The sequence below is a fragment of the Pipistrellus hanaki genome (assembly GCF_964339955.1).
Source record: "Pipistrellus hanaki genome assembly, chromosome: 3".
In the NCBI taxonomy this organism is placed as follows: Eukaryota; Metazoa; Chordata; class Mammalia; order Chiroptera; family Vespertilionidae; genus Pipistrellus; species Pipistrellus hanaki.
The window spans coordinates 106,082,895-106,110,774 of NC_140505.1; the positions used below are offsets into that span (position 1 = coordinate 106,082,895).

At 39.9% G+C, this 27,880-nt stretch overlaps 1 protein-coding gene across 3 annotated transcripts in view; it reads left to right on the plus strand.

The window, feature by feature from the left end:
- Window positions 1-27,880, plus strand: part of KDM5A (lysine demethylase 5A) — a 103,586-nt gene that overhangs the window by 72,353 nt on the left and 3,353 nt on the right. For all 3 annotated transcript variants that reach the window (XM_084878384.1, XM_084878382.1, XM_084878383.1), the window contains 5 exons: window positions 1,015-1,566; window positions 1,932-2,075; window positions 12,481-12,640; window positions 14,699-14,919; window positions 19,519-19,929. In XM_084878384.1, the coding sequence (XP_084734510.1) occupies window positions 1,015-1,566; window positions 1,932-2,075; window positions 12,481-12,640; window positions 14,699-14,919; window positions 19,519-19,929 (1,488 nt within the window). The remainder of the gene's footprint in view (window positions 1-1,014; window positions 1,567-1,931; window positions 2,076-12,480; window positions 12,641-14,698; window positions 14,920-19,518; window positions 19,930-27,880) is intronic.

Sequence of the window (27,880 nt, forward strand, 5' to 3'; positions counted from 1 at the left end):
CTGAACCTGCAGTTGGACATCCCTTTCACAATCTGGGACTGCTGGCTCCTAACTGCTCACCTGCCTGCCTGCCTGATTGCTCATAACTTCCCCCTCCCCCGCCAGCCTGGTCACCCCCAACGTCCTCACAGTAACAACCATGGTGGTTATCATATACTTTACAAAGTGTTCCCCCCAAGAGTCCAGGTACCCACCTGGTACCATACATAGTTATTACAATATTGTTACCAAATGATCCTATTTTGAGGCCAGCAGAAATGATTTCTCATTAGGCAGCCTGCCTAACATGTTATCTTACCAGGCAAATAGAATAGGAAATAATTTCAAAACTATAGAAGTTTAAAAAGAAAATCTGACAATATTAATGACAAATATTACTTGCTTTCATTTTCTTTTTTGAAATGAGCTACATAAAATCTTGTTATAATTGGTCATCAGGCTGTGTCATTCTACTATTACATAAATGCCTTCTAGAAAGAAATAAGAATTGATTTGTATTGAACTTCCTCTCAGGGAATGAATTGCCAGTGTATGGGAAACTAGTATTTATTGAGTGTTTACCTTGTGCCAGGCATCAAGTTAAACATTTTGATGTGTTATTTTATTTATTCCTTAAAACAACAAAATGCGTTTGGTGGTATCCTCATTTTTTCAGAAAATTGAGATTCAGAAAACTTTCTCCTAAGATCAACAATATATAAGAGCCAAGCTTCATACTTATGTTGCTTGACTTCAAGGCATATTGTCTACTGCACCCTACAAAGAATTGAAAGTACTCGACTGATGAAATTGTCAAATATGGTAGCATTTTGCCCATTTCACACAGGAATGTTTACATGGAAACTGTCACACTGCCCCACATTTTAGGAAATGATTGACAACTGATTTTTTTTAAAGGACAATGCTTTGTTATTAGAAGGCCACTACTTGGAGATGATCCCTCAGCCTTAAGGATTTGGTATTTTTTGAGTATTCTGTAGTGACTCCTTTCTTTTAAATGTTCTTTGTGTGCAGGTGGCAGTTTTCAAAGAAAGAGAGCAAAAAGAGATTGAAGCCATGCATTCCCTCAGAGCAGCCAATCTAGCCAAGATGACAATGGTGGACCGCATAGAAGAAGTAAAATTTTGCATTTGCCGCAAGACAGCCAGTGGATTTATGCTGCAGTGTGAGCTCTGCAAAGACTGGTTCCATAATAGCTGTGTTCCCCTGCCTAAGTCAAGTTCCCAGAAAAAAGGGTCTAGTTGGCAGGCTAAGGAAGTAAAATTCCTTTGCCCTCTTTGTATGCGGTCTCGAAGGCCAAGGCTAGAGACTATTCTGTCACTACTAGTATCCCTTCAGAAGTTGCCTGTACGATTGCCTGAAGGAGAAGCCCTACAGTGTTTGACAGAACGTGCTATGAGTTGGCAGGACAGAGCCCGGCAGGCTCTAGCCACAGATGAACTGTCTTCTGCCCTGGCCAAACTGTCTGTGCTGAGCCAGCGTATGGTGGAGCAGGCAGCTCGAGAAAAAACTGAAAAGATCATCAGTGCGGAACTCCAAAAAGCAGCTGCCAATCCAGACTTACAGGCAAGTTTAGGGTTTTCTTGTTTTATTTCTTGAGATAATGTTTATCAGAGTGTAAGTAGTAAATCAAATCTATCTTACCAATTGATTAGGAATTGATTAAGTTGCCAGCAGTTAGATTATCCATAATGTCTTCTTTCTAGATAAGCCCATAGGATTTTGAATACATACCTAAATCATTTTAGTGAAAAATTATTTGGAAATAATATTCAGGTGGACCTTGGTATCATGGTCAAATGATTTGCTCTGTACTAACTGGTGAACTCTGTTAGTCACTTTGCAAGTTCATTATATTTTGGTAGTCGTAATCACATATTACCCATGTTTATTCATTGTGTCTCTCTGTTCATCCTGAAACTGTTGTTCAGGGACACTTACCTAGTTTCCAGCAGTCTGCTTTTAACCGGGTGGTGAGCAGCGTATCTTCTTCCCCTCGACAAACAATGGATTATGATGATGAAGAAACAGATTCTGATGAAGACATTCGGGAGACATATGGCTATGACATGAAGGTAATTACATGGCCAGGTGTGTGGGTTTATATCTGATCACTGGGTTTAAAAAGATGTTTGAAGTAGAAGAGAAAGCTAGTAACCTATTTATATTAATGGTGATAGCATTTTTTTTTTTCAAAGCTCCAAAAAATATAGATTGATGATGAAATAACAGGTTTGTTTGTTTTTTAAGAGTGGAATTTTAAAGTTTATTTTTTTCACCTTGTATCTCTTTAGGGCTTAGAGGGACTAGCAAAATTATTCATTTAGTTACTGAAAGTTTTCATGGCTGATTAGTATTTTTTCTTTGATTGTTAAACATCTATGTAGTTATTTTTTTTTGAAATTCCATTGTATCTTGCTTAAAACAGAGTTCACTTTGTTTTAATCTCTCATCTGGATGGTGCTAGATTGAATATCATAGTCAGAGATTGGTTACACTTGGCCTTACGGTTTGAATTTGCAGTTACAGTTGCAGTTAGAATATATTATTTGCCTTTAATATGATTATTTTGATAATGATACCACACTGGTGGTGAAGAGAAAGTTTTGGCAAGTTTGTTTTGTGTTGGTTTTATTGGCCTTTTATTGTTATTTCATGTCAGGCCCAAATCCTTGTCGTTTACCTAGTAATAATATTTGTTCTATTTACAATCTGTGCCTATAACCAGGGAGTTTGTGCTCTTTTGTATGAAAACCTAGGGTGCAATCTTTTCCTTTATCCTTTTTGGTCTTTGCAGAATGCAAATAAGGTAGATAAGCTCATTCTTAGAGCAATGAATATCATCAGCATTGAATTCCCAGAATATAAAATTAAAACCACCCATCATAGATGCTTGTAAATTATTTTGCTGGAAATATTTTTTTCAAGATAAAAATGGATCCGGGGGCCCCAGCCTGGTCACTTGGTTATTTGGAGCATTATCCTGTACACCAAAATGGTTGTGGGTTCGATTCCTGGTCAGGGCCCATACCTAAGTTGCGGGTTCAATATCCAGCCGGGCAGGTATGGGAAGCAACCGATCCATGTTTCTCTCTCCCACGTCAATGTTCTCTCCCTCTTCTTTTTCCTCTCCTTCTTTCTTCTTTCCTCTCTCTTCCTCCCAAGTCAATAAATATATCCTCAGATGAGGGTTTAAAAAGCGGTGGATTCAGGAGATGTTTTAATGAGGAAATTTATAGTTGTATAAAATAAATACTTGAGCAAAGTTGAAACTTGAATTATCCTGTTAAAATAAGGTCTGAGTACCTTGAAGTTATCCTGAAGTTAATGACCATCTTTGTTTATAAAGAATGACTAGGAGCACCTTTAAGGAAATGCAGCCCAAGCCACATATAAGTTATTTATTTAATACTAGAATTGCCTGTTTGCCATAACTTAGAGGCCTCCAATACTTGGATTATCTTTCTAGCACATTAAAAACCATCCACTACTATAGAATTGCTAAATAGGATGGGCTTTGCTTGGAAGCAGATTGGTAACCTATGAATACAAAACATCACAAGTATTACATGACTTCAGGGTTAGGGATCAAAACTATAGTTTGATATGGTTATAAGCAGTAGTAGTCCTTTTCTGTAAAATTTATATGTGAGTATCAACCTAGTTTCTATTTTGATCCGGGGGTATTGACAACGTGAAAAATAAAATTACGGATTTTATAGTGTTAGCAGTGTTTGACAGCTTGAAAACTGGAAGAATGGTGGCAAGATTTAATAGCAATTCAAAGTAAAAGCTACCTGGAAATAGATATTTTTGTATTAAAAAAATTATATATTGAGTATTTTCCCATAGAACAAACAGTAATGAAAATTATATTTGCCAATTTATGTGCATTTGGCTTGGTGATTTTTCCCTTTGATGTCCCCTGGTTATGTCTCCATGAATTCATCCTTGAAATAGGTTGAATTTAATGTCTTGACTTAAGGAAGAGTCCCATACTGGTTTAGGAAGAAGAGTACATAATTATGTAGAAAAAGCAAATCTATCATTTGATCTTATTGTAGTATTTATATTTTTCAATTTTAATTTTTAAAATATATTTTATTGATTTTTTTTTTTTTTTTTTTTTTTTTTTTTTTTTTACAGAGAGGAAGGGAGAGAGATAGAGGGTTAGAAACATCGAAGAGAGAGCAACATCGATCAGCTGCCTTCTGCACACCCCCTACTGGGGATGTGCCCGCAACCAAGGTTCATGCCCTTGACCAGAATCGAACCCAGGACCCTTCAGTCCCCAGGCCGACGCTCTAGCTTCTGAGCCAAACCGGTTTCGGCTTACTGTAGTATTTAAATGTTTAGAACAGATGATTTATGCTTTGCATTGTTTATTTCATTTTGTATGGCATTCTGTTATCACCACTAAAACACTCTGAGCAGCAATTTAAGAACTTTATTACTTAGGAAATATATATTTAATGAAGCAATATGTCAGATCTTTTGTGATTGTGTCTTGGATAACCTTCTTTCAGATATTTGTATAATTACTCACTTTTAAGGCATATTCTTTACCTTTACTGAAATTATTTATTCATATTATAGTTTGTATTTTATAAATGAAAAATGTTCAGAATTACAAATATATGCAGAATTACACATTAGAAAGGAGGGTATAAAAGAGTAGTAATTATTATCTTCCAGGAAGTTCTTTTTTGTATGTCAGTACTTGCTTATTTTAGAGAAAGACAAGTTAAATACTTAGATTCTTTTATTTTTTTATTTATTTATTTATTTTTAAACAATCTTTATTGTTCATATTATTACAAAGGTTCCTCATTTCTTCCCCCTCCACCAGGTTCCCACCCCACCCTCTGCCCCCTCCCCATCCCCCATTGTCCTCATCCATAGGTGCACAGTTTATGTTCAGTCTCTTCCTCCCTCCCTTTCCCCGATAGTAAATCCCTTTTCAGATAGTAAATCTGTTACTTAGCATTTTCTCATATCAATAATACCTCCACATGCCCAATGATACACTTCACACAAAAGACATTTCCAAATAGGTCAACCAGCCTCATCCAGGCCCCACCCAAGGCACTCACAGATCAACACCCCAGCGCTATACTAACTCAACACATCCAGATCTAAGCCTTCATCACTTGATTCAGCAGACCCTCAAGTTCCCGCAAAAGTTTCCAGCCATGTCTGAGAGGCAGCCGTGGGCAGGTACAGGCGAGGAGCGAGCTGTTTCGGGCCTGGCTGCTCCGGGCCTGGCCTCTGTTGCTCTGGTTCGTTCCACAACCAGCTGCTCCGGGTCTGGTCACTGCCGCTCCCGACCTAGTTGCTCTGGACTTGGCTGTTGCTGCTACAGGCCTGGCCGCACCCGACCCGGCTGCTCTGGGACCGGTTGCTCCGGTCCCGGCCGCTCCGGGCCTGGCCGCTCCCAGCCTGTCAGCCGCTGCTCCGGGCCTGGCCGCTCCCAGCCTGGCAGCCGCTGCTCCGGGCCTGGCCACACCCGACCCGGCTGCTCCGGGCCTGGCCGCTCCCAGCCTGGCCGCTGCTGCTCCGGGCCTGGCCGCTCCCAGCCTGGCAGCCGCTGCTCCGGGCCTGGCCACACCAGACCCGGCTGCTCCGGGCCTGGCCGCTCCCAGCCTGGCAGCCGCTGCTCCGGGCCTGGCCGCACCAGACCCGGCTGCTCCGGGCCTGGCCGCTCCCAGCCTGGCAGCCGCTTCTCCAGGCCTGGCCACTCCCAGCCTGGCAGCCACTGCTCCGGGCCTGGCCGCACCAGACCCGGCTGCTCCGGGCCTGGCCGCTCCCAGCCTGGCAGCCGCTGCTCCAGGCCTGGCCGCTCCCAGCCTGGCAGCCACTGCTCCTGGCCTGGCCGCACCAGACCCGGCTGCTCCGGACCTGGCCGCTCCCAGCCTGGCAGTCGCTGCTCCGGGCCTGGTCGCACCAGACCCGGCTGCTCCGGGCCTGGCCGCTCCCAGCCTGGCAGCTGTTGCTCTGGGCCTGGCCACTCCCAGCCTGGCAGCCGCTGCTCCGGGCCTGGCCACACCAGACCCGGCTGCTCCGGACCTGGCTGCTCCCAGCCTGGCAGCTGCTGCTCCAGGCCTGGCCACTCCTAGCCTGGCAGCCGCTGTTCCAGGCCTGGCCACACCAGACCCAGCTGCTCCGGGCCTGGCCGCTCCCAGCCTGGCCGCCGCTGCTCCGGGCCTGGCCGCACCCGACCCGGCTGCTCTGAGCCTGGCCGCTCCCAGCCTGGATGCTCCGTGCTTGGCTACTGCTGTTCTGGGCCTGGCTCCTCCCAACCCAGCTACTCTGGGCTGGGCTTCTCCGGGCCCAGCCACTCCGTGTCTGGGTGTTCCTGGACTGGCCACCCTGGGCTTGGCCGCCTCTGCCTCAGGCCTGGCTGCCACTGCCCCAGGTCTGGCTGCTCCAGTGCTGGCCGTTGATGCTCTTGTTCTGGCTGCTGCTGCTCTGGGGCCTGGCCACTGCTGCTCCGGGCCCAGCTGCCACTGCCTTGTGCCTGGCCACTCTAGGCCTGGTCGCCGCTGTTCCAACATTCTGTCCCTTTTTTCTCTCTTTTTTTTTTTTCTTTTTTAAAAAAAAAACAAAATGCATTTATGTTGCAATGTTGGCTGGTGCGTTAAGTTCTGACTTAGTCTTTGATTTTTCAAGATCTTCTTTGTATTCTTTCTTAAGTAATTTTACTATCATTTGCTCTCACTTGATTTCTTCACATTGAGAACTTCTTTGGTTTCTTCCTCCTTGTCCTGGGAGCTCAGCAGGTTGGCCTGTGGCACCCCTTTGTTCTCCGCGGGCTCCCGCGCTTCTCCAGCCTGTTGCTGGGGTCGGCGCCGCCCAGGAAGCAGCCCCCATCCTTGGCTCCGTTGCCGGCGCTCAGCAGTTGAAGGCTCAGGGGCACCCCCCCCACTGGGGGCCCCGTTGCCTGGCTCCTTGCCGCGCCCGGCTGGCTGGTGTCCGGCAGGGGCTCCTGCTCCTCGTGGCGTTCCTCCAGTCTGGAGCTTTCTTTCTCCCTCCCACTAGGGGAGTCCAGGATCAGAGTCAACAGACTGTCCTCTGCGCACAGTGTGCGCGACTCCGAGGGCTCGGCCTTTCGCCGCACTCCCAGGACTCCACCTCACAGCTCCGTCTCCCCCTGCCCGAGCCTGGGTCCCCAGGGACTGGCCCAGACCTGGAGTTCGGGGCGGTCTGGACTGAGGCTCAGAGCTGCCGCCGGAGGCTTTGTTTCTTCCGGCTAGGGTAATCCAGCATCAGAGTCAACATTCAGTCCTCTGCGCGCCATGTGCGCGTGACTCCGGGGGCCCTGCATTTCGCCGTTCCCCGGGATTGTCTCCCCCTGCCGGAGCCTGGGTCCCCAGGGTCTGGCACATAACTTGGGGCTCAGCGCTGCCGGTTCGGGTGTTCAGCCCAGGCTGGGGGTTCTATTTCCTTCCTGCTAGGGAACGCCGGGCAGCACCCAGCCCTCTCCTCCTCTCCGGCTGCGACCTCTCCGTGCGCGCGTGCATGCGAGCGCGCAGCATGTCTCCGTACCTTAGGCTTTTTTTCAGCTCCTCTGATTTTCCTTCTGGTTTTCTCCCTCCTTCCTATTGTAGAGTTTTCAGTCAGTCGACTACCTGTAGCTCTGGGTAATGTCCACTCTACATTTTAGTTGTATTCCCTTGAAATTGTTGTGAGCTGCTGCGGCTAGGTGTATACCCGAGCAGCCATCTTGGATCCTCCCCTTCATTCTATTTTTTAATTCTTACCTTTGTTAATACTTAGGGTTGGCTTGTGCTTTGTGGAAATAGAGTAGATTTTGTCTTGACTTTAGTCTGACCTAGTACCAGATAAGATGGAGTGATAGGTCTTTATATAAAACCCATTTTTCACTGAGAGGCTATTCCATCTTCCATATTTGCCATTGGTGGGACTGAACTATAATTTTCCAACGTAGGAAGAGTAATTTGTTTAAGCTTGCTATTTATCAGCCTATCTGTGTCCTTTTAAAAAAAAAAACAAACACACCTTTATTGTGAGAGTATTATAGATGTCCCTCTTTTTTCTCCCACTACCCCTCTTTTCCCAGTTCCCACCCCACTTCAGGCCTTTGTCACCCAATTACCTATCCATAGGTAATGCATATATGCATATAAGATGTTTGTTTAATCTCTTCCCACCTCTCCACCCCCCCCTTCCAACGGAGAATTGTCATTCTGTTCCATCTCCATGCCTCTGATTTTATTTTATTCACCAGTATATTCTGTTTATTAGATTTCTTATTTATTTTTACTTTTAGATTCAATTGTTGATAGATAATGTATCAATTGCCCTTTTATTGTTCATTTTGCTGTGGTTAATCTTTACCTGAGGATATTTTTCCATTGATCTTTTAGAGAGAATGGAACAGAGAGGAAAAGATAGAGAGAAACATCCATGTAAGAGACACATCAATTGGTTGCCTCCTGCAGGTACCCTGACCAGGGCCTGGGCTGGGGAGAAGCCTGTAACAGATATGTACCCTTGACTGAAATTGAATCCAGGACCCTTTGGTCCAGAGACCGATGGTCTGTCCACGGAGCCAAATCGGCTGCAGGGGTCTTCAAACTACAGCCCGCGGGCCACATGCGGCCTGCAGAGGAGTCTGATCCGGCCCGCCAGGTTTTTTGGGCAGTGAGCGCAGCCGAGGTGTTACAGTAGGAATTAGTAGTTCATATAGTCCGGCCCTCCAGCTCTCTGAGGGACCGTGATCTGGCCCCCACTTTAAAAAGTTTGAGGACCCCTGGGCTAGAGCTATTGTTGATACTTTTCATCTTTTACTTTTTCTTCTTCTTCTTCCTCTTCTTAAACAATACCCTTCGACATTTCATGTAATACTGGTTTGGTGGTAATGAACTGCTTTAGCTTTTTCCTATTTGTGAAGCTTTTTTATTTGACCCTCAATTCTAAATGATAGCTTTGCTGGGTAGAGTAATCTTGATTGTAGGTCCTTGCTATTCATCACTTTGAATATCTCTTGTCACTCCCTTTTGGCCCTCATAGTTTCTGTTGAGAAATCAGCTGACAGTCATATGGGGGCGCTCTTGTAGGTAACTAACTGCTTTTCTCTTGCTGCTTTTAAGATTCTCTCTTTGTCTCTAACCTTTTACATTTAATTATGATGCGTCTTGGTGTGGATCTTTTTGGGTTCCTCTTGTTTCGGACTCTGTGCTTCCTGGATTTGTAAGTCTCTATTTCTTTCACCAGGTAAGGGAAGTTTTCTGTCATTATTTCTTCAAATAGTTTTCAATATCTTGCTCTTTCTCTTCTCCTTCTGGCACCCCTATAATGTGAATGTTGAGAAGCTTAAAGTTGTCTCAAAGGCTCCTTACACTATCTTTATTTTTTAATTCTTTTTTCTTTTTGTTCTTCTGATTGGGTGTTCTTTGCTTCTTCATATTCAAAACCATTGATTTGATTTTCGGAATCTTCTGTTGAATCCCTGTAAACTATTCTTTATTTCAGTTAGTGTATGTTTAATTTTTGACTACTCCTTTTCCATATCTTTGACATTATACTAAGATCTTTGAAAGTCTCACTAAGTCTGTTGTAGGTCTGATGAAGATCCTTGAATAACCTTATAACCGTGGTTTGCTTTCTTTCATTTCTTTTATTTGTGACATGTTGCTTTGTCTCTGCATTCTGGCTGCCTCACTGTTTGCTTTTATGTATTGGATAAAGCTGCTGTGTCTCCTGGAATTGGTGAAGTGGCCTTGTGTAGTAGTTATCTTATAGGGTCCCAATTGCTCAGCCTCTCCAGTCACTTGAGCTGGGCACTGTAGGTGCAGCCCTTTGTGGGCTGAGTGCAGTCTTATAGTTGAGACTTGATTGCTGTTGGTGTCACTGGGAGGAATTGACCTCCAGGCCAATTGGCTGTGAGGACCAGCTGTGACTACAGTGGGAGAAACACCCGTATGGAACAGGACTTGCTTCAGTGGTGGTTTGGTGCTCACTAAGTCTGCCCCTTGAGTGTGTCATTTGTGGATGTGTGGACTTGTAATCTGCTATGGTCTGAAACTGTCCAACAGGTGCAGGCAGGTGCAGAATCAGCCACTGCCTGGGGCTACCTGGCAGGAGTTACAGAGAGATCTGCAGATTCCTCCTATTTGTATCAGGTTTGGAAATACCCAAGTGAGACCCAGCTGTGAAGTTAGGCAGGCTGGTAGTGGTGCTGGATCTTGGGCCTTTTATTGATAAATTTAGGGCATACTGATACCAATTGCAGCTTTTTTTGAGAGATTTTAGCAAAGTCTAAGCCTGAGCTAGGACAAGCCATTCCTATCCAAAAGCTGCTGTAAACAGCTTGGGTAGGGCTGAAAATTGGATTGGACAGGGTATCAGAGAATCACCAGAGCAGAGCAAACAGTGTATTCCAGGTTGATGGGGACTCATATGGTTGCCAGTCAGCTGTAGGACAGGGGAGTTCTTGGCTTAGGAACAATGACCTATGTGAGCACCTCCGTCTGGTAGCAAGCTGCTCCCAAGTTCCTGCCCTGATGCCAGACAATCCAGGTTTTCCCCTTATGTGTCTGTGTCCCCTAACTTCTCCTGGCACTGGAATCAAGTTTGAGTAAGTTTGTGTCTGGCCCTTTAAGAGGAACATCTGAGTCTCTGTGTCTCTCGGTCACAATCCCTGGTTTTTATAGTCGGAAATTTATGGGGACTTTTCTTTCCAGCTCTAGGACCTGGGTTGGGGGGCAGTCTGGTGTGGGGCTGGAACCCTTTGCTTTTCATGGTGGTCTTTGCAGGGACGATCTCCCTCTGGATTATAAAAACAGCCACATGGGTGCTGGATCAGCTCGATCCATGCCATCACCACTCTTAACAGTTTCAATGTGCTTTCTTCTTTACTTCTCTAGTTGTAGGACTTCCATTCAGCTAGCTTTCAGGTGGTTCTGAGTGATGGTTGTTCTATATGTTAGTTGTAATTTTGACATAGTTGTGGGATGCTGTGAGTACTGGCATTTACCTATGCTGCCATCTTGGTTTCTTCTATCTGAGTCTTCATATTTAAAATGTGTATCTTGAGATAGCATGTAATAAGGCCCTTTCTTGTTTGTATTGTGCATATATATGTAATTGTAAAATATATGGTTGAGTCTTGTTTTGTGTGTGTGTTTTAAGTAACATGATCAGTGTTCTCATTGGGGGTGTTTAGTCTATTTACATTTAATATAATTGTTGACATGATTAAGTTTTAAGTTGGCCATCTTGCTATTTATTTTTATTTAATATATTTTTATTGATTTCAGAGAGGAAGGAAGTGGGAGAGGAAAAAACAATGATGAGAGAAAATCATTGATTAACTGCCTCATGCATGCCCTCACTGGGGATTGAGCCTGTAGCCCGGGCATGTGTCCTGACTGGGAATTGAACCGTGACCTCCTGGGTTCATAGGTCGACTCTCAACCATTGAGCCACGCCAGCTGGGCTCTTGCTATTTATTTTTTTATTAAACCTCCCTCCCTTTTTTTGTTGTTCTATTACTCTTTTATTTTATTTTTTATTGGTTTCTTATATCTTCTACTTTTTTATTTTTTCATTGTTTCCTCTAGGGCTAACAATTTATCTTTAACTTATCAAAGTCAATATTGTACCTCTTCACATTTCATACTTCACTTGGGAAAGTAATTTTTTAAATTTTTTCTTTTTACTTATTATTTTTCTTCATTATCTCCTGTTTATCATCATTTCCACTTTGAAAGCCTAACAAAGTTTCCTGCTTGAGTTACAATGAAATGAGTAGAATCAAGGTCAGAAAAGAATTCCAATTCTAGTCAGGGAGAAGCAAGGAGAGGCAGCATCTGGAACTAAAGTACTGTCTGTTGCTTTTTAAATTTGTTTGAATAGGGAAGAAGATAATGAACTGCTATTCTTAAATTTTCAGTGAGTGGCATTGTCTTCCAGAATCCTGTTATAAAACCTTTTTTTTTTTTTTTTAATATATTTTATTGATTTTTTTACAGAGAGGAAGGGAGAGAGATAGAGAGCTAGAAACGTCGATGAGAGAGAAACATCGACCAGCTGCCTCTTGCACACCCCCTACTGGGGATGTGCCCGCAACCAATATACATGCCCCTGACCGGAATCGAACCTGGGACCTTTCAGTCCGCAGACCGACACTCTACCGCTGAGCCAAACCGGCTTCGGCCTGTTATAAAACCTTTTAAGTATCCTGCTTACTTAAGGATAATCTCATGTACCCTACAAGGAGAATCAGATGTTATATTAGTCATTAAGCTTTTGTCTTTCTCCTATCTCACTCTTTTATAAATTTTTGTATTGCTGGGGAATAGGACTCTACACCAGGTGTTTGTAAACTTTTTCTGTGAAGTAATAAAATATATTAATTATTAATATTTATTAATATGTAATATCATATTAATTATTTTAGACTTTGAGAGCCACAAGAGGTTCTAATTTATAATGCCCTCTTTGTTTCTTCTTCAGGACACAGCCAGTGTGAAGTCCTCCAGTAGTCTGGAACCCAATCTTTTTTGTGATGAAGAGATTCCCATCAAGTCTGAGGAGGTGGTCACTCACATGTGGACAGCTCCTTCATTCTGTGCAGAACATGCTTATTCTTCTGCTTCTAAGAGTTGTTCTCAAGGTATTACTCTTTAAAACAGTGTGGAAAAGATTAGCCTGAAACCAGTGAGAAAAAAACCATTGTATTAATCAAGATTGTGAATCCTTCTTAAATACATAATCTTTGCCATGAAATTTTATTAGAATCTGAAAATGTCCCCATTTTCTGTCATTAGGTGATAATCTGAAAACTTACATATAATTATTGAATTCTAATTAGAAGAACTTTAGAGGGCATCTAGTCTCATCTCTCATTTTTATAAAATCTCTGATAAGGAGTCATTTAGTCTTTTTTGTTTTTGTTCACTACCAGTTCTTAAGGAACTTGTTGCTTTTTTTAAAAATTTTTTTTATTTTATTGATTTTTTACAGAGAGGAAGGGAGAGAGAGAGCCAGAAACGTCGATGAAAGAGAAACATCGACCAGCTGCCTCCTGCACACCCTCCACCGGGGATGTGCTTGCAACCAACGTACATGCCCTTGACCGGAATCGAACCTAGGACCTTTCAGTCCGCAGACCGACGCTCTATCCACTGAGCCAAACCGGTTTCGGTGGAACTTGTTGCTTTTTAAGAATATTCATTCCAGTTTGGGAAAGCTATAATTGTTAGAAAGTTTTTCTTTTTCTTTTTCTTTTATATAAGTTCTCTGTTATGTTCACTTTTTTCCCAGTGAAAGAAAGTCACATTGCTTTAGGTTACACCTCTGAAAATGGAGAGTGTTCATCTCTTCATAGTAAAATTCAGAATTTTATGGGACAGCATATTACAATTGACCTTTGAACAGTGTAGGGGTTAGGGGCACTGACTCACCATGCAATCAAAAATTAGCAAGTAATTTAAGCCAGCCCTGTGCATACACAGATTCCCAGTCTCAGATAAAAAATACAGTTGATCTGCTCCAGTTGGGGTATCTCAGGGGTAGAGCCTTAGCCCGTGCACCTAAGGATCATAGGCTTAATTCCCAGTCAGGGGCACGTGCCTAGGTTGCAGGTTCGATCCTTGGCCCTGGTCAGGGCACAGGTGGGAGGCAACCATTTGATGTCTCTCTCTCACATCGATGTTTCTCCCTCCCTGTCTCCCATCCCTTCCCTCCCTCTCCTTTCTGCCTCCCTTCTTCCTTCCCTTCCATTCTCTGTAAAAATCAATAATAAAATATCTTTGGCTGAGGATTAATAAAAACAAGCAAAAAAACAGTTGACCCTTGAATGTGAACTGCACAGGTCCATCAATTTTAAAATCTGCTTTTAAAGTGGACACAGTTATCCATATACAAGTGGGCCATGATCTGTGTAGTTCAAACCTGCCTGTCCAAGGGTCAGCTATGTTTGTTGTCTGTTCATTAGAAAAATAATCGCTTATGTAGGGCAGGTATATGCTTAATCTGTTGGTATCCTCTAAAAAGGAGAGAGAACATGGATTAAGAGATTATTTTCTAATAGATGCCTGATGCACGAAATTTGTGCAAGAGGCTTGGCCCTTGCAGACCTGGCTTGCTTCAGCTCTCGCAGCCCCAGCTTCGTCCAGAAAGTTGTCTGGAAGGTCATTTGGCTGTCAGGTCTAATTAGTATGTTATGCTTTTATTATTATAGCTTCCTCTATTCCTTCAGTCACAGGATAAACAATAAGGAACCAGTTTTGTACTCTAAACCAGTATTTTAGAGTGTATTAGAATTCTAAATATTTTTGTTCCATATTTGTTTTAAATTTCATTTTCACTTTAATAATGATGTAATCAATCAGAATGTCTAGCTGAAACTGGTTTGGCTCAATGGATAGAGCGTCGGCCTTGGGACTGAAAGGTCCCGGGTTTGATTCCGATCAAGGGCATGCAGGCACATTCCCAGTAGGGGGTGTGCAAGAGGCGGCTGATTGATGATTCTCTATCATCGATGTTTCTAACTCTCTTTCCCTCTCTCTTCCTCTGTAAAAAATCAATAAGATATATTTAAAAAAAAAAAAAAAGAATGTCTAAATTGTTGGGAGTGAAAAAACCATTCCCCTAATTATTTGCTTTAGAAACATTACATTTTTTTTTTCATAGTTTTCATTTCTATTTTGTCTTATAAATTTTTGGAAAGGTTCTAGCACCCCAAGGAAGCAGCCACGGAAGAGCCCTTTGGTGCCCCGAAGTTTAGAACCTCCAGTGTTGGAGTTGTCACCTGGAGCTAAAGCCCAGCTAGAAGAACTTATGATGATTGGAGATCTCCTGGAAGTATCTCTAGATGAAACTCAACACATATGGCGGATTTTGCAGGCCACACACCCACCCTCTGAAGACAGATTCCTGCATATCATGGAGGTATGGATTTAAAGCCTACTAAAACAAGGATTGTAAAACTTTAGAATGCCCAAGTTCTTTGGAAGAACCGTAAATGCTGGCAAGGTGAGATGGCTGAGTGAGTAGTAGTCTGGCTGTCCTACTTTCTGATTAATCCAAAATAGTTCTTTTTTCTGATTTTCTTTATTGAAAATTCATGTGATATGTAATTTTGGGGAAAATAAACCATTACTGCTAAAAAGAAAGGGGGTACCCTGAAACTCTGCCCCATCCAAGCTGAACACAGAGGCTTTTGCAATTTTCCAAGTCTAGTCGAATAAGGCTGTCTCCCAGCATAGGCACAGCTGATCCTCCCAACCAATTGGCCTGGAGGTCAGTTCCTCCCAGTGATACCAACAACAATCAAGACTTAACTATAATAAGGCTGTACACACAGTCCACAAAGGGGTGCACCAAGAGTGTCCACCTCAGGTAATTGGGAGGCTGACCCACTGAATCATATAGGACACCTTAGCACACAAAGCCACCCTACCAACTCAGGGAAGATGTAAAAATGCCGAGACAAGGAAACAGATCACAAACGAAATAAATGGAGGACAAAAAGCGACTGGATATAGAGTTCAAAACCACGGTTATAAGGTTTTTCAAGAATTTCCTAGAAAAGGCCAATAAATGAGACCTATGAGGATATGAAAAGGGATCAACTAGAAATAAAAAGGGTTCAACTATAAATAAAGAATACATTGGCTGAAATAAAAAATATTATACAGAGTCCTAAAAACAGAATGGAAGATCGCAAGAATCAAGTCAAAGATTTGGAACATAAAGAGCCAGAAGACACTCCTCCGCAGAAGCAAGAATACAAGAGAATCCAGAAAGTTGAAGATAATGTAAGAAACCTCTGGGACTTTGAAGCAAACCAACATCAGAATTATGGGGGTCCCAGAAGATGACAGAGAGCAAGATACTGAAAACATATTGGAAGAAATAGTGACAGAAAACTTCCTCCACCTGGGGAAAGAAATAGACTTATAAGTCCAGGTAGTGCACAGAACCCCAAACAAAAGGAATCCAAAGAGGACCACACCAAGACACATCATAATTAAAATTCCAAGAGCAAAAGAGAAAGACTATTAAAAGCAGCAAGAGAAAAGCAGGTAGTGACCTATAAAGGAGCACGCATATGATTGTCATCTGATTTATCAACAGAAACCATTCAGGCCAGACGGGAATGGCAAGAAATATTCAAGGTGATGAATAGTAAGAACCTACAGCCAAAAATACTCTACCCAGCAAAGCTATCACTCAGAATTGAAGGCCAGATAAAGATCTTCATAAATTAAAAAAAAAAAAAAAAAAAAAAAAAGCTAAAGGAGTTCATCACCGCCAAACCAGAATTATGTGAATTGCTGAAGGGGGTTCTTAGGAAGAGGAAGAAAATAAAGATAAAAATTATGAACAACAAATATGTAACTATCAACAAGTGAATCTAAAAACCAAGGGAATTAAAAAATCTAACTGGTGAATATAATAGAATCAGAGGTATGGAAGGGGAGTGAACTGACGATTCTCGGGCACAAGGGGAGTGGGGGGTGCGGAAAGAGATTGAACATAAACTGTGCACCTATAGATGAGGTCAATGGGGGGTGTGGAAAGGGCAGAGGGTGGGGTGGGAACCTGGTGGAGGGGAGCAATGGAGGAGGAAAAATGAACATTTGTAATAATATGAACAATAAAGATTTATTTAATATTTTAAAAAATCAAGGAAAAAAATAAAATTAAGACAAAAAGATAAAAATACACAGTCACCTATCAACCATTAGTTTAAATGGAAATGGGTTAAATGCTCCAATCAAAAAATAACTGGTGGCCGAATGGATCACAAAAGCAAACCTTTATATATGCTTTCTATAAGAGATTCACTTCAAATCAAAAGACACACACACAGAGAGACTGAAAGTAAAGGGATGGAAAAGGATATATCATGACAATGGAAATGAAAAGGAAAATAAAAACTGATGCATTAATACTTTTACTAGACAAAATAGACCAAAGCAAAGACTATCTAGAGACAAAGTAGAACCCAGCTATTTCACTTCTGGGTATTTATCTGAAGAAACTCAAAACACTAAATTCAAAAGACATGCATTCAATGCTAATTGCAGTATTATCAGTAGCCAAAATAATAGAAGCAACCTTTAGTGTCCATCAGTAGAAGAATGAATAGCAGTGTGGTGCATATATACAATGGAAAATGACTCAGCCATAAAAAAAGAAAAAACGAAATCTTGTCATCTGCAACAACATGGATGGACCTAGAAGGTGCTGTGCTGTGTAAAATAATCATACAGAGAAAGACAAACGCCTTATGATTTCACTTATATGTGGAATCTAAAAAGCAAAATAAATGAACATGTAGAACAAAAACAGACCCATAGATACAGAGAACGTTTTGATGGTTGCTAGAAGGGAAGGGTTTGGGGTGAAAGGGGTGAAGTGATTAAGAAGTATGAATTGGTAGTTACAGAAAGTCCATGGGGTTATAAAGTACAGCAAAGAGCATATAGTAAAAAATATAATTACTATGTGTGGTGTCAGAGGATCACATTGGAGCGATCACTTCATAAATTATATAAATGTCTAATTGCTGGGTTTTATACCTAAAATTAATATTGTACATTAACTGTAATTGAAACATAAAATTAGTTATTAATTAAAAATTATTTTTAAATGAAAGTTCCAAATGAAATGGTTATATAGAAATGGAGAGGGAGAGTCCACATTCATCTATTATACTTGCATAATAATTTATAATATATTCAGTGTTTATATATCCATGATCTCATTTGATCCTCACCATAATCCTGAAAGGGAGAGTGAAAAGGATAGACACAGCAAGTATTTAGCCCTTCTGCATGTGAAGAAATTTAGGATCCGAGAGGTGGAAACTTGCCTAAGGTCACACATGTAGTAAAAACAGAGGGATGTGGTTTCTAACTCTGGCATTTGATTTTTAATATTCTTTTTGTTATTTGTTTCCATGTAATGGAATGGTGCAGTGTTACCAATAGTTGATACAGATTCACTTAGCATATTATAATTTGCTAATCATTATAATTTAGTTTGATTTTGGTTTGGAAGTCAGATCCCAGGTGTAGCCTAAGATAATGTTTTCCAGTCTATAGAACACTTTCTTCACATTCATTATCTTATCTTATCCTTTTATTTTACATGTATGGAAATATAAAGTATTCAGAGGTTAAAAATTTTCTCAAAATGTGATAGACTTAGACATTTATAATACAGTGGGTTATTATTGTTTTTTGGATTCTGAAGATTTTTAGGTTCTTATCAAAGGTTTTCCAGCCTTGAATTTGTGGGAAAATTCTCTCTTCTTTATTGCTCCCCTATCACCCAACTCTTCCCTTTGGTAACCACCATGCTGTTATCTGTCTGTGTCTGTTAGTTTCCATTTATATCCCACATATAAAAGAATCATATGCTTCTTAGCTCAAGTGTTATTTCCTAGGTAATTATCAATATTTTCAATTTTTTTTCAGCCTCCCTCCTTGTTCTTTCTGTTACTAGACATACCTTTACTATTAAAATTTTAACATTTATTGCATTGGCGCATAAAAGCAACAATATTCGGAAGTTGAAAAAATATATATTTTTTGCTTTGTCATATCAACTATTTTCTAGCTCTTGCTAAAGTCTCTACATACCTTTTGTATTGAGATCATGATATAATTTTGTATGTTTTGATAACATTTCTAATAACTTCTTAACCACCTAGAATTTATTGAATTAATGAAGAGCTATTGTAGTAGTAAATGAAAACCAAAAACATTATTACATAATTTAATGTACATTTATTACATTTAGCTTTCTGTGTATTATTTCATCTCAAATGGATGCTACGGGTTATATTTATATACTAGAGGCCCAGTGCCTGAAATTTGTAAATGGATAGGGTTTTTAGGTCTGGCCTGGTGATCAGAGTTGATTTGTGGGGTGATTGGGGGCTCCTGTTGGCACCCACCTTGGCTGACCTGAGGCCTGTGGGCTGGGGGTAGCTCCTGTGTTGAGCATCTGCCCTGTAGGTGGTCAGTGCGCATCATAGCGACCGGCTGATCCGATGTTCAGTCAATTTGCATATTATGCTTTTATTATATAGTATGCTAACAATGAGGTTTTTTTCCCTTAGCAAGTTTAAAATAAGTGAAATATTTTTATTTAGGGTTTGCCATTATTTTTTGCTATTATCTTCACTGAATATTACATTTGCCTTCTTCAAGTGATTTTTAAATATCTAGAATATTTATTGTAGTACAGTGTACACTACACAAAATTTACCATTTTAACTTTTTAAATATACAATTCAGTTGTATTAATTACCTTCACAATGTTGTACAATGATCACCACTATTTCCAGAACTTTTTATATAGCCCAAACAGAAACTGTATCCATTAAACAATAAATCCCATTTCTTTCTCCCCCAGTAACCTCTACTATACATTTGTCTATGTATTTGACACTTCAAGATACTTCACATAGGAGAACAAAACTGTTTTTAAATGTCTTGCTTAAAAATTCTTTCTAATTTTATATTTTTGAAGGATGACAGCATGGAGGAGAAACCATTAAAAATAAAAGGAAAGGACTCTTCTGAGAAGAAAAGGAAACGGAAGCTAGAAAAGGTAGAACAACTTTTTGGAGAAGGAAAACAGAAGTCCAAAGAATTAAAGAAAATGGATAAACCTAAAAAGAAGAAATTAAAATTAAGTGCAGAAAAAGCAAAGGAGCTGAACAAACTGGCCAAGAAACTAGCAAAAGAAGAAGAGAGAAAGAAAAAGAAGGAAAAGGCTGCTGCAGCCAAAGTTGAACTTGTGAAAGAGAATACTGAGAAAAAGAGAGAAAAAAAAGTGCTGGACATCCCCTCAAAATATGACTGGTCAGGAGCAGAGGAATCTGATGATGAGAATGCCGTGTGTGCAGCACAAAACTGTCAAAGGCCTTGCAAGGATAAGGTGAGTTCTAATGGGGTGTACTTAAGTGTGAGAGGGGGCAAAGAGCAACAGGCGTGAAGACATGTTTGATATAATGAGAGTCTGTTTTTGATCCTAGGGTTTGGGCTTCCAACAAAATGTTTTCTATAGTTTCTGTAAAGTGTTTTGAATTATGAGGCTCTTAGATCAATGTGATTAGTAGAAGAAATATTTTAAAAATCATATATTTTGTGAACATAATGAGAAGAGCAGAGGGGAGCTATGTGATTACCTGGAGCAGCAATACATTTCATATGCAATTGGCATAAAAAGTTCAAAATAGTCTTATGCCTTCCCTTTAGGGTGACTCGGAGAACTACGTATCTTGTTAGTTAGCCACAGTGGTCTGAGAAAAACCTGGGCCAGTATTCTAAGAGTTCTGGCAAATTGCTTTAGGATTTGTTCTAATGACATAAAGCTTAGGGATTAAGTCTTCCCTTTTTGGTCTGTATCTTATCTACACTCAGGCCTGTTGTTTTCTCCTCAGTGGAATATGATTTTTTGAAGTCCCTTGTAAAAAAAATTAAGACCTTTAAAGATAATGTTTAAAAATTTTAGTCCTAAGTTTTAAGTATAATAATTATGTGTATTGGCCATTCTTTAAGTAATATTGATGTTCTGAGGAAGATCAATGGACTTTATAAAAAATCACAGTTCATAAAATGACTAGAGGCATCTGTATGGTTCCCATCAAGATAATTAGTAAATTCATAGTTCTAATTTTATGTTCATTACACCTCTTGGTATTTAGAATTTTAATAGCTCTTCCATTTGAATATATGAACAGAGTAAATACAACTGCATCAATGTTAGAGCTTGAAGAGGCCACTGAGGATTCTTTATTTTATAAACAATGAAACCAGAACTCAGTGAAGATAAATGATGTTGACCAATGTCATAGAGCTAATTAGTGGCAAAATTAAAAGTAGAACCTTGGTTACCTGCCCCACAGAGCAGGTTCTCTCCCCTAAAGTCCTTACCCCACCATTAATTGAAATGTAAATACAAAAACACATTTCAAAACTTAATAACACTTATATTTAAATTATTCTTATTAAAATTTTATATAATAAAACACATAGCCCATAGTCTAACTTTCCAAAGATAGTAACTATAAAAATTTTTGTGTTTCCTTCTAATCCTTTTTTATATAGAATGTCATACTGTATTCACTTTTGTATCTTTATTTCATAAGCATTTTTATATATTATAAGCATTTTAATAGGTACATGATATATGTGTGCATTGTTTTTATCTTTTATTTTGAACTTATTCTGATCTGCATTTGTTTATTAAAGAGGCTGCTCAAAGGCTGTTTCTCTTTGGGTATTAGTAGCTCAGTGTTGACAAAAACTTTTCTTCTTTAATTGTATGGCAGTTACCAAAATATGGTATTTCTTTTTCAAACTTTCCTGTTATCCTTACAGTGTTTAAATCTACTATGAATCTTTTACCCTCTCTTTTTCCCCCTCCTTTTCATTTGATAATCTCTTCCCTCTCTGCTCAGTATTTTAAATATGGCTTAGTTCATCTATTGTTATCCCTGTAACATATAAACACTGCTCACAGGTGTTTTTTGTTGTTTTTTTTTTTTTTTGGGGGGGGGGTTGCATCTGTTATAAAAAAATTTAATACTTTTTAAAAAATAGATTTTTAGGGAGAGAGAAACATCCATCGGCTTCTGGGGATCTAGCCCGAAACCTGGGTATGTGCCCTGTCCAGGAATTGAACTGGCAACCTTTTGATGCACAGGAAGATGCCAAACCAACTGAGGCACACCAGCTAGAGCATAAAATTTTTTAATTAACTTGCTTATTTTCAGGGTTATAAGAGAATAGGTGAGGTAACCCCTATGAAAGTACTTGTTAACTAAAAATGCAATGTAAATGTTAAGATGTGATCATTATTGCCCTGGCTGGTTGATTTAGTTGGTTGGAACAACATCCTGTACACCAAAAGGTAGTTAGTGGGTTTGATTCCTAGTCAGGGCACATACTCAGGTTGCGGGGTTCAATTCCCAGTCATGGTACATACGGGAGGCAAGCAATCAATGTTTCTCACATTGATGTTTCTCTCTCTCCCCTTTGCTCTCTAAAATCAATTAAACATACTCACACAAACAAACATATCCTCGGGTTTGGATTTTAAAAAGTAAAAAAGATGTGATCATTATTAAATGAGCCCTAAGATTTGCTCCTAACATTATAAGAAAGTTATGTACATTATGATGGCGTAAAAGGAGATTTAATATTCAGAGAAAATGTATTTTATTTTATTTTCTATTCAGAGAGGAAGGGAGAGGGAAAGGAGTGATAGAACATCAATAATGAGAGAGAATCATTGATTGGCTGCCTCCTGAACATCCCACACTGGGGATCAAGCCCACAGCCTGAGCATATGCCCTGATCGGGAATCGAACTGTGAACTCCTGGTCCGTAGGTTGTGAACTCCTGGTCCATACGCTCCTGGTCCAAACATTTTGCCTAGCCTTGCTGTTGTGCAATTTTTGTGATTCTTCAAGTTTGTTCCTGATATCAGTTTTTTTGTTTTTTTTTAACCCTCATCCTTGGATATTTTTTCCATTAATCTTGAGAGAGAGATTGGAAGGGAGGGAGGAGTGGGAGAGAGAGGAAAAAAAAACCCACAATAGATAATGTGAGAGAGACTGGTTGCCTCCCACATGCACCCTGACTGGAGCAGGAATCAAACTTGCAACCAAGGTTCATGTCCTTGTTGAGGAATTGAACTTGGGACCTTTTGGTCTGTGGGCTGATGATCTAAGAACTGGGCAGAACTGACCAGGGCTTAATACCAGTTTTTTTTGTTGCTGTTTGTTTGTTTTTAATATATTTTATTGATTTTTTTTTTTTTTTTTTTTTTTTTTTTTTCAGAGAGGAAGGGAGAGGAATAGAGAGCTAGAAACATTGATGAGAGAGAAACACCGATCAGCTGCCTCCTGCACACTCCCCACTGGGGTTGTTCCCGTAACCAAGGCACATGCCCTTGACTGGAATTGAACCCGGGACCTTTCAGTCCTTAGGCCGACGCTCTATCTATTGAGCCAAACCGGTTCTGGTTCAATACCAGTTTTAATACATAAAAGGTATATTTCTTTACAAGCTGTGTAAAGAATTTTATAACTTTCTCAATTTGAAGTATAGTGTTTCTCTAAGACCAAATTAATGTGTGGCACACATCTTCAGAACAAAAGGATAACAAGAAAAGAATGATTTTTAGGGAAATCTGTCTTTAAAATATAACACAGTAAAAAAAAACAACAAAAAAAAACTAGGTTTGTTTATATTTAGGTAAGTGTATATTTACAATTTTTCTAAGCAATAATTATTACTTCCTCTCTCCCCCAAATGTGCAGATTGAGAAAACATTGAAAGTTACCTAGCCTCAATTTTAAGATGCTTTAGAAAGAGAAAGGGAAAATATCAGAATAGATTTTTAAAAAAACATTTGTCCCATCATGTTCTAACTTAATTTGCAACTTTCCTACTTTAGCACTGAAATTTTATCTTGGGAAACTCATCAATTTTTGGCAGACTGAGAGGATCCAGTTATTTAATGCTCAGTGCACCAAAAAATTATATACAAGTGTGATGAACATATGTTATACTTAATTAAGAGGATTTAAAAAAAAATTTTCAAATCTGAGTTTTGCAAGGAACTTTGGTACAAAACAGATTGAATGCCAAAATGGCAAAAGCTCAGTTGGGTAACTGAGCTAAGAATACCACTAATCACCAGGCACACATCTCCCCCTTCCCATTGGAATAATATGCTCTAAAATATGCACAAAATATAATATGCCAAATATTTTTTAAGTGTAAATATATATCCATATAGCAAAACATGAAGTGTGAAACTTGGATTTTTTTTTTAATTTAATAAATCTTTATTCAGATTATTACAAATGTTCCTCTTTTTACCCCCCATTGTTCCCCTCCACCCTCTGCCCTTATCTCCCCCCCAACTGTCCTCATCCATAGGTGTACGATTTTAGTCCAGTCTCTTCCCAATCTCTCCCCCCCCCCGAGAATTGTCAGTCAACTCCCTTTCTATGCCCCTGATTCTATTATATTCACCAGTTTATTCTGTTCATCAGATTTTTTATTCATTTGTTGATAGACATGTATTTGTTCATAGTTTTTATCTTTACCTTTTTCTTCTTCTTCCTCTTCTTAAAGAATACCTTTCAGCATTTCATATAATACTGGTTTGGCGGTGATGAACTCCTTTAGCTTTTTTTTATCTGTGAAGCTCTTTATCTGACCTCCAATTCTGAATGATAGCTTTGCTGGGTAGAGTAATCTTGGTTGTAGGTTCTTGTTATTCATCACTTTGAATATTTCTTGCCACTTCCATCTGGCCTGCATAGTTTCTGTTGAGAAATCAACTGATAATTGTATGAGTGCTCCCTTGTAGGTAATTAACTGTTTTTCTCTTGCTGCTTTTAATATTCTCTCTTTATCTTTTGCTCTTGGAATTTTAATTATGCTATGTCTTGGTGTGGTCCTCTTTGGATTCCTTTTTATGGGGTCCTGTGCACTTCCTGTACTTGTAAGTCTATTTCTTTCACCAGGTGGGGGAAGTTTTCTGTCATTATTTCTTCAAATAGGTTTTCAGTATCTTGCTCTCTCTTCTTCTGGCACCTCCATAATTCGGATGTTGGCCCAGAGACTCCTTTCACTGTCTTCAAAGTTTTATATTATTTTTGCTTTTCCAGTTGGGTGTTTTTTGCTTCTTTGTATTTCATATCTTTGACTTGATTCTTGTGGTCTTCTAGTCTGCTGTTAGGTCTCTCTAATTTTTTTTTATTTCAGGCAGTGTATGTTTAATTTTTAGTTGTTCCTTTTTCATATTCTCAATGGTCTCACTAAATTTACTGGCCTTTCTAGGAAATTCTTGAAAAACCTTAAAAGCATGGTTTTGAACTCTATATCCAGTCATTTGCTTTCCTCCATTTCTTTCATTTATGATCTGTTTCTTTGTCTCCACATTTTCGTTGCTTCCCTGAGTTGGGTCGACTAGTTTTGTGTGGTAGGTATCCTATAGGGCCCAGTGGCTCAGTCTTCTCCAGTTACCTGAGGTGGATACTTTTGGTGCACCCCTTTGTGGACTATGTGCATAGCCTTCCTGTGGTTAAACCTTGATTGTTGTTAGTATTACTGGGAGGAATTGACCTCCAGGCCGATTGGCTGTGAGGATCTATGCTGGGAGAATTTCTGTGCTGGAGACACCCTTAAGAGACAAGACTTGCAAAATTGCAAAAGCCTCTCTGCTCAGCTTGGATGGGGCAGTCTCAGGGCAGAACAGACAGCCTTGGCTTCCCGTCAGCCCTGCCCTATGAGCCCCTGGGTCTCAGTGTCCCTAGGTAATTGCTGCAATCACCTCTGAGAGAAAGCTGCCCTCGAGTTTCGCCCGCTGCCAGACAATCCAGTTTCTCCTGAATGAGTCTAGATTCCCAGAGACTCGCCTGGGACTGGAGTTCAGCACAGTTAGGAGCTTCCGTCTCTTTCCTGCTTTAGAAAGCCAGCTATGCACTTAGCCGCACGTACACTCAGCCACCCATCCTCTCTGTGTGCGTGCCTCTGTACCTCAGCCTTTTGCAGCTCCTCTGAGTCTCAACGTGCTTTCCTCTTTCTTTCTAGTTGTAGAATTTCCACTCAGCCTGCTTTCCTGTGGTTTTGGATGGTGTCCATTTTGTCTTTTAGTTGTAGTTTGATATTGTTGTGCAAGGCAGCAATTTAGGGGTTTATGCTGCCATCTTGGTTTCTCAAACTTACATTATTTTGTCTATTCAATATATTTCTCTTTTAAACACACATTTACAAAAATCCAAATCCATTAATCTATTTATTCTGTAATGTTAAATCTCCTATTAATACTTAAACAGCTCATAGTTATGAAGTTTTTAAGTAATTATTTTTGTAATTTGATAAGTGCATTCTCCAGAAGTAATGAGATGGGAAAAGAACTTAGTATATAGTTAGCCAAATTTTGGTTCTTGAGTTTTCAGACTACTACATAGTCTATCCCCCATGTGTCAAAATCATTTGTAGATTCTGTTGACATTCCAAACTTGTGTTTGCTTTATGATCCTGTGAGTTTTTTCCTACAAATGGAGTTTGATTGTTAGTAGATGAACATGATAAAAGATATTAGTGAAAAAAGGACTGTTTTTTCCCTGCTAGATTACCAGGGTAAATTGCTAATATAATGTGTAACCTGGGAGAGTGTCTGTGTACCAATGAATATCTTTTTTTTAAAAATATATTTTATTGATTTTTTACAGAGAGGAAGGGAGAGAGATAGAGAGCTAGAAACGTTGATGAGAGAGAAACATCGACCAGCTGCCTCTTTCACACCCCCCACCGAAGATGTGCCCACAACCAATGTTCATGCCCTTGACCGGAATCGAACCTGGGACCTTTCAGTCCGCAGACCGATGCCCTACCACTGAGCCAAACTGGTTTCGGCCCAATGAATATCTTAAGAAAACTTAGATACCCTTGGAATTTGGCAGAAGAGGTAGGCCTAGGAATGGACCTCTAGCCAAAATTACAAAGGAAAAATGTTGTTTTCCTTATTTGGGAGAGATGACAGATTTAATTTTAGGAAACTGGAAGCCATTGAATGTAGTGTAGAACTAGGTTTTAAAAGACATGAGACCACTTTTCTTGGCAAATATGGATAAATTGGCAACTTTCTTATCCTATGAATTACTGTATCATGAATGGGAGTAGACTGGATTAAGAGGTTTGGAGATAGAAGTAAGAGTTATCCATTTGCTCAGGGTGGCATAATATCTCAAATATGGGCAGCCCAAAGAAACGCAATTTATCTTCCCAATTACCTACACCAGCTCCAAATAGCCCAAACACTTATACCGAGTTTACCTACTACTAAATTAGCACTTTATAAACCTTCACTTGCTTGCAGGATCTTTATTTCTATTTTGTTGCACAGAAGTCATCATCTCTCTCTTCTATCTGTGATATATTTTTCACAATAGGAACATTTTGATCAATTATTTTCTTTATTTCCAACTCTGAAGCTAATATTATACAAACAACCGAGAATTTATTTTAGGAAGGAATTGTTAAGTTGCTCTAATTTACAGAAAGCAGTGTCACAAAATGCCAGTGATCATCAAATTTAGACTATGTAAGAATTCCCTTGGGACTTGAAAATGCTGTCATCTGGTGTGTAGCCCCACGATATTCTGAGTTTGTGGGTTTGGCATGGATTTCAGGTACACTTTTGACAAAACACAACAGGTGATTCTGATGCAAGTGGTCTACACATTTTAAGGTGTGCTGCTGCAGGCAGTTATTTCAAGATGCAGTAGTTTTGTGAAAGGTAGGATAATGAGTAGAACCATGAAACTGATATTAAAAAGTGCCCTTGGCAGTAACTAGGTGTTTTGCTACACATTATTTCATTTTGATCTTCAAAATATTCTATAAAGAAGATGTAATCTCCATTTTTCACCCATGAGGAAATTGAGCCTTAATGAGATTAAATGCCTTGCCTCAAATTATGCATCTCAGAACTTCTGACCAAATTCAGTAATCTTTATACTACACAACGTAGTTTCCTAAGCTCTAAAACTCTAAAATAGGAACAATGAAAGCAGAAAGATTATTTTGAGCCGTGGATGGTTGCTCAGTGATTAGAGTGTAAGCTCGTGGACCAAAGGTCTTAAATTCGATTCCTGGTCAAGGGCACTTACCTTGGTTTCAGGCTTGATCCCCAGCCCTGGACAGAGCACATGTGGGAGGCAACCAATCGATGGGTCTCTCTCACATCAATGTTTCTTTTTCTACCCCTACTCCCTCCCCTCCACTCTCTTAAAAAAAATATTTTAACAAATAATTTCTCCCACCCTTTATTATAACCCTAAAACTACTAACATGACTAT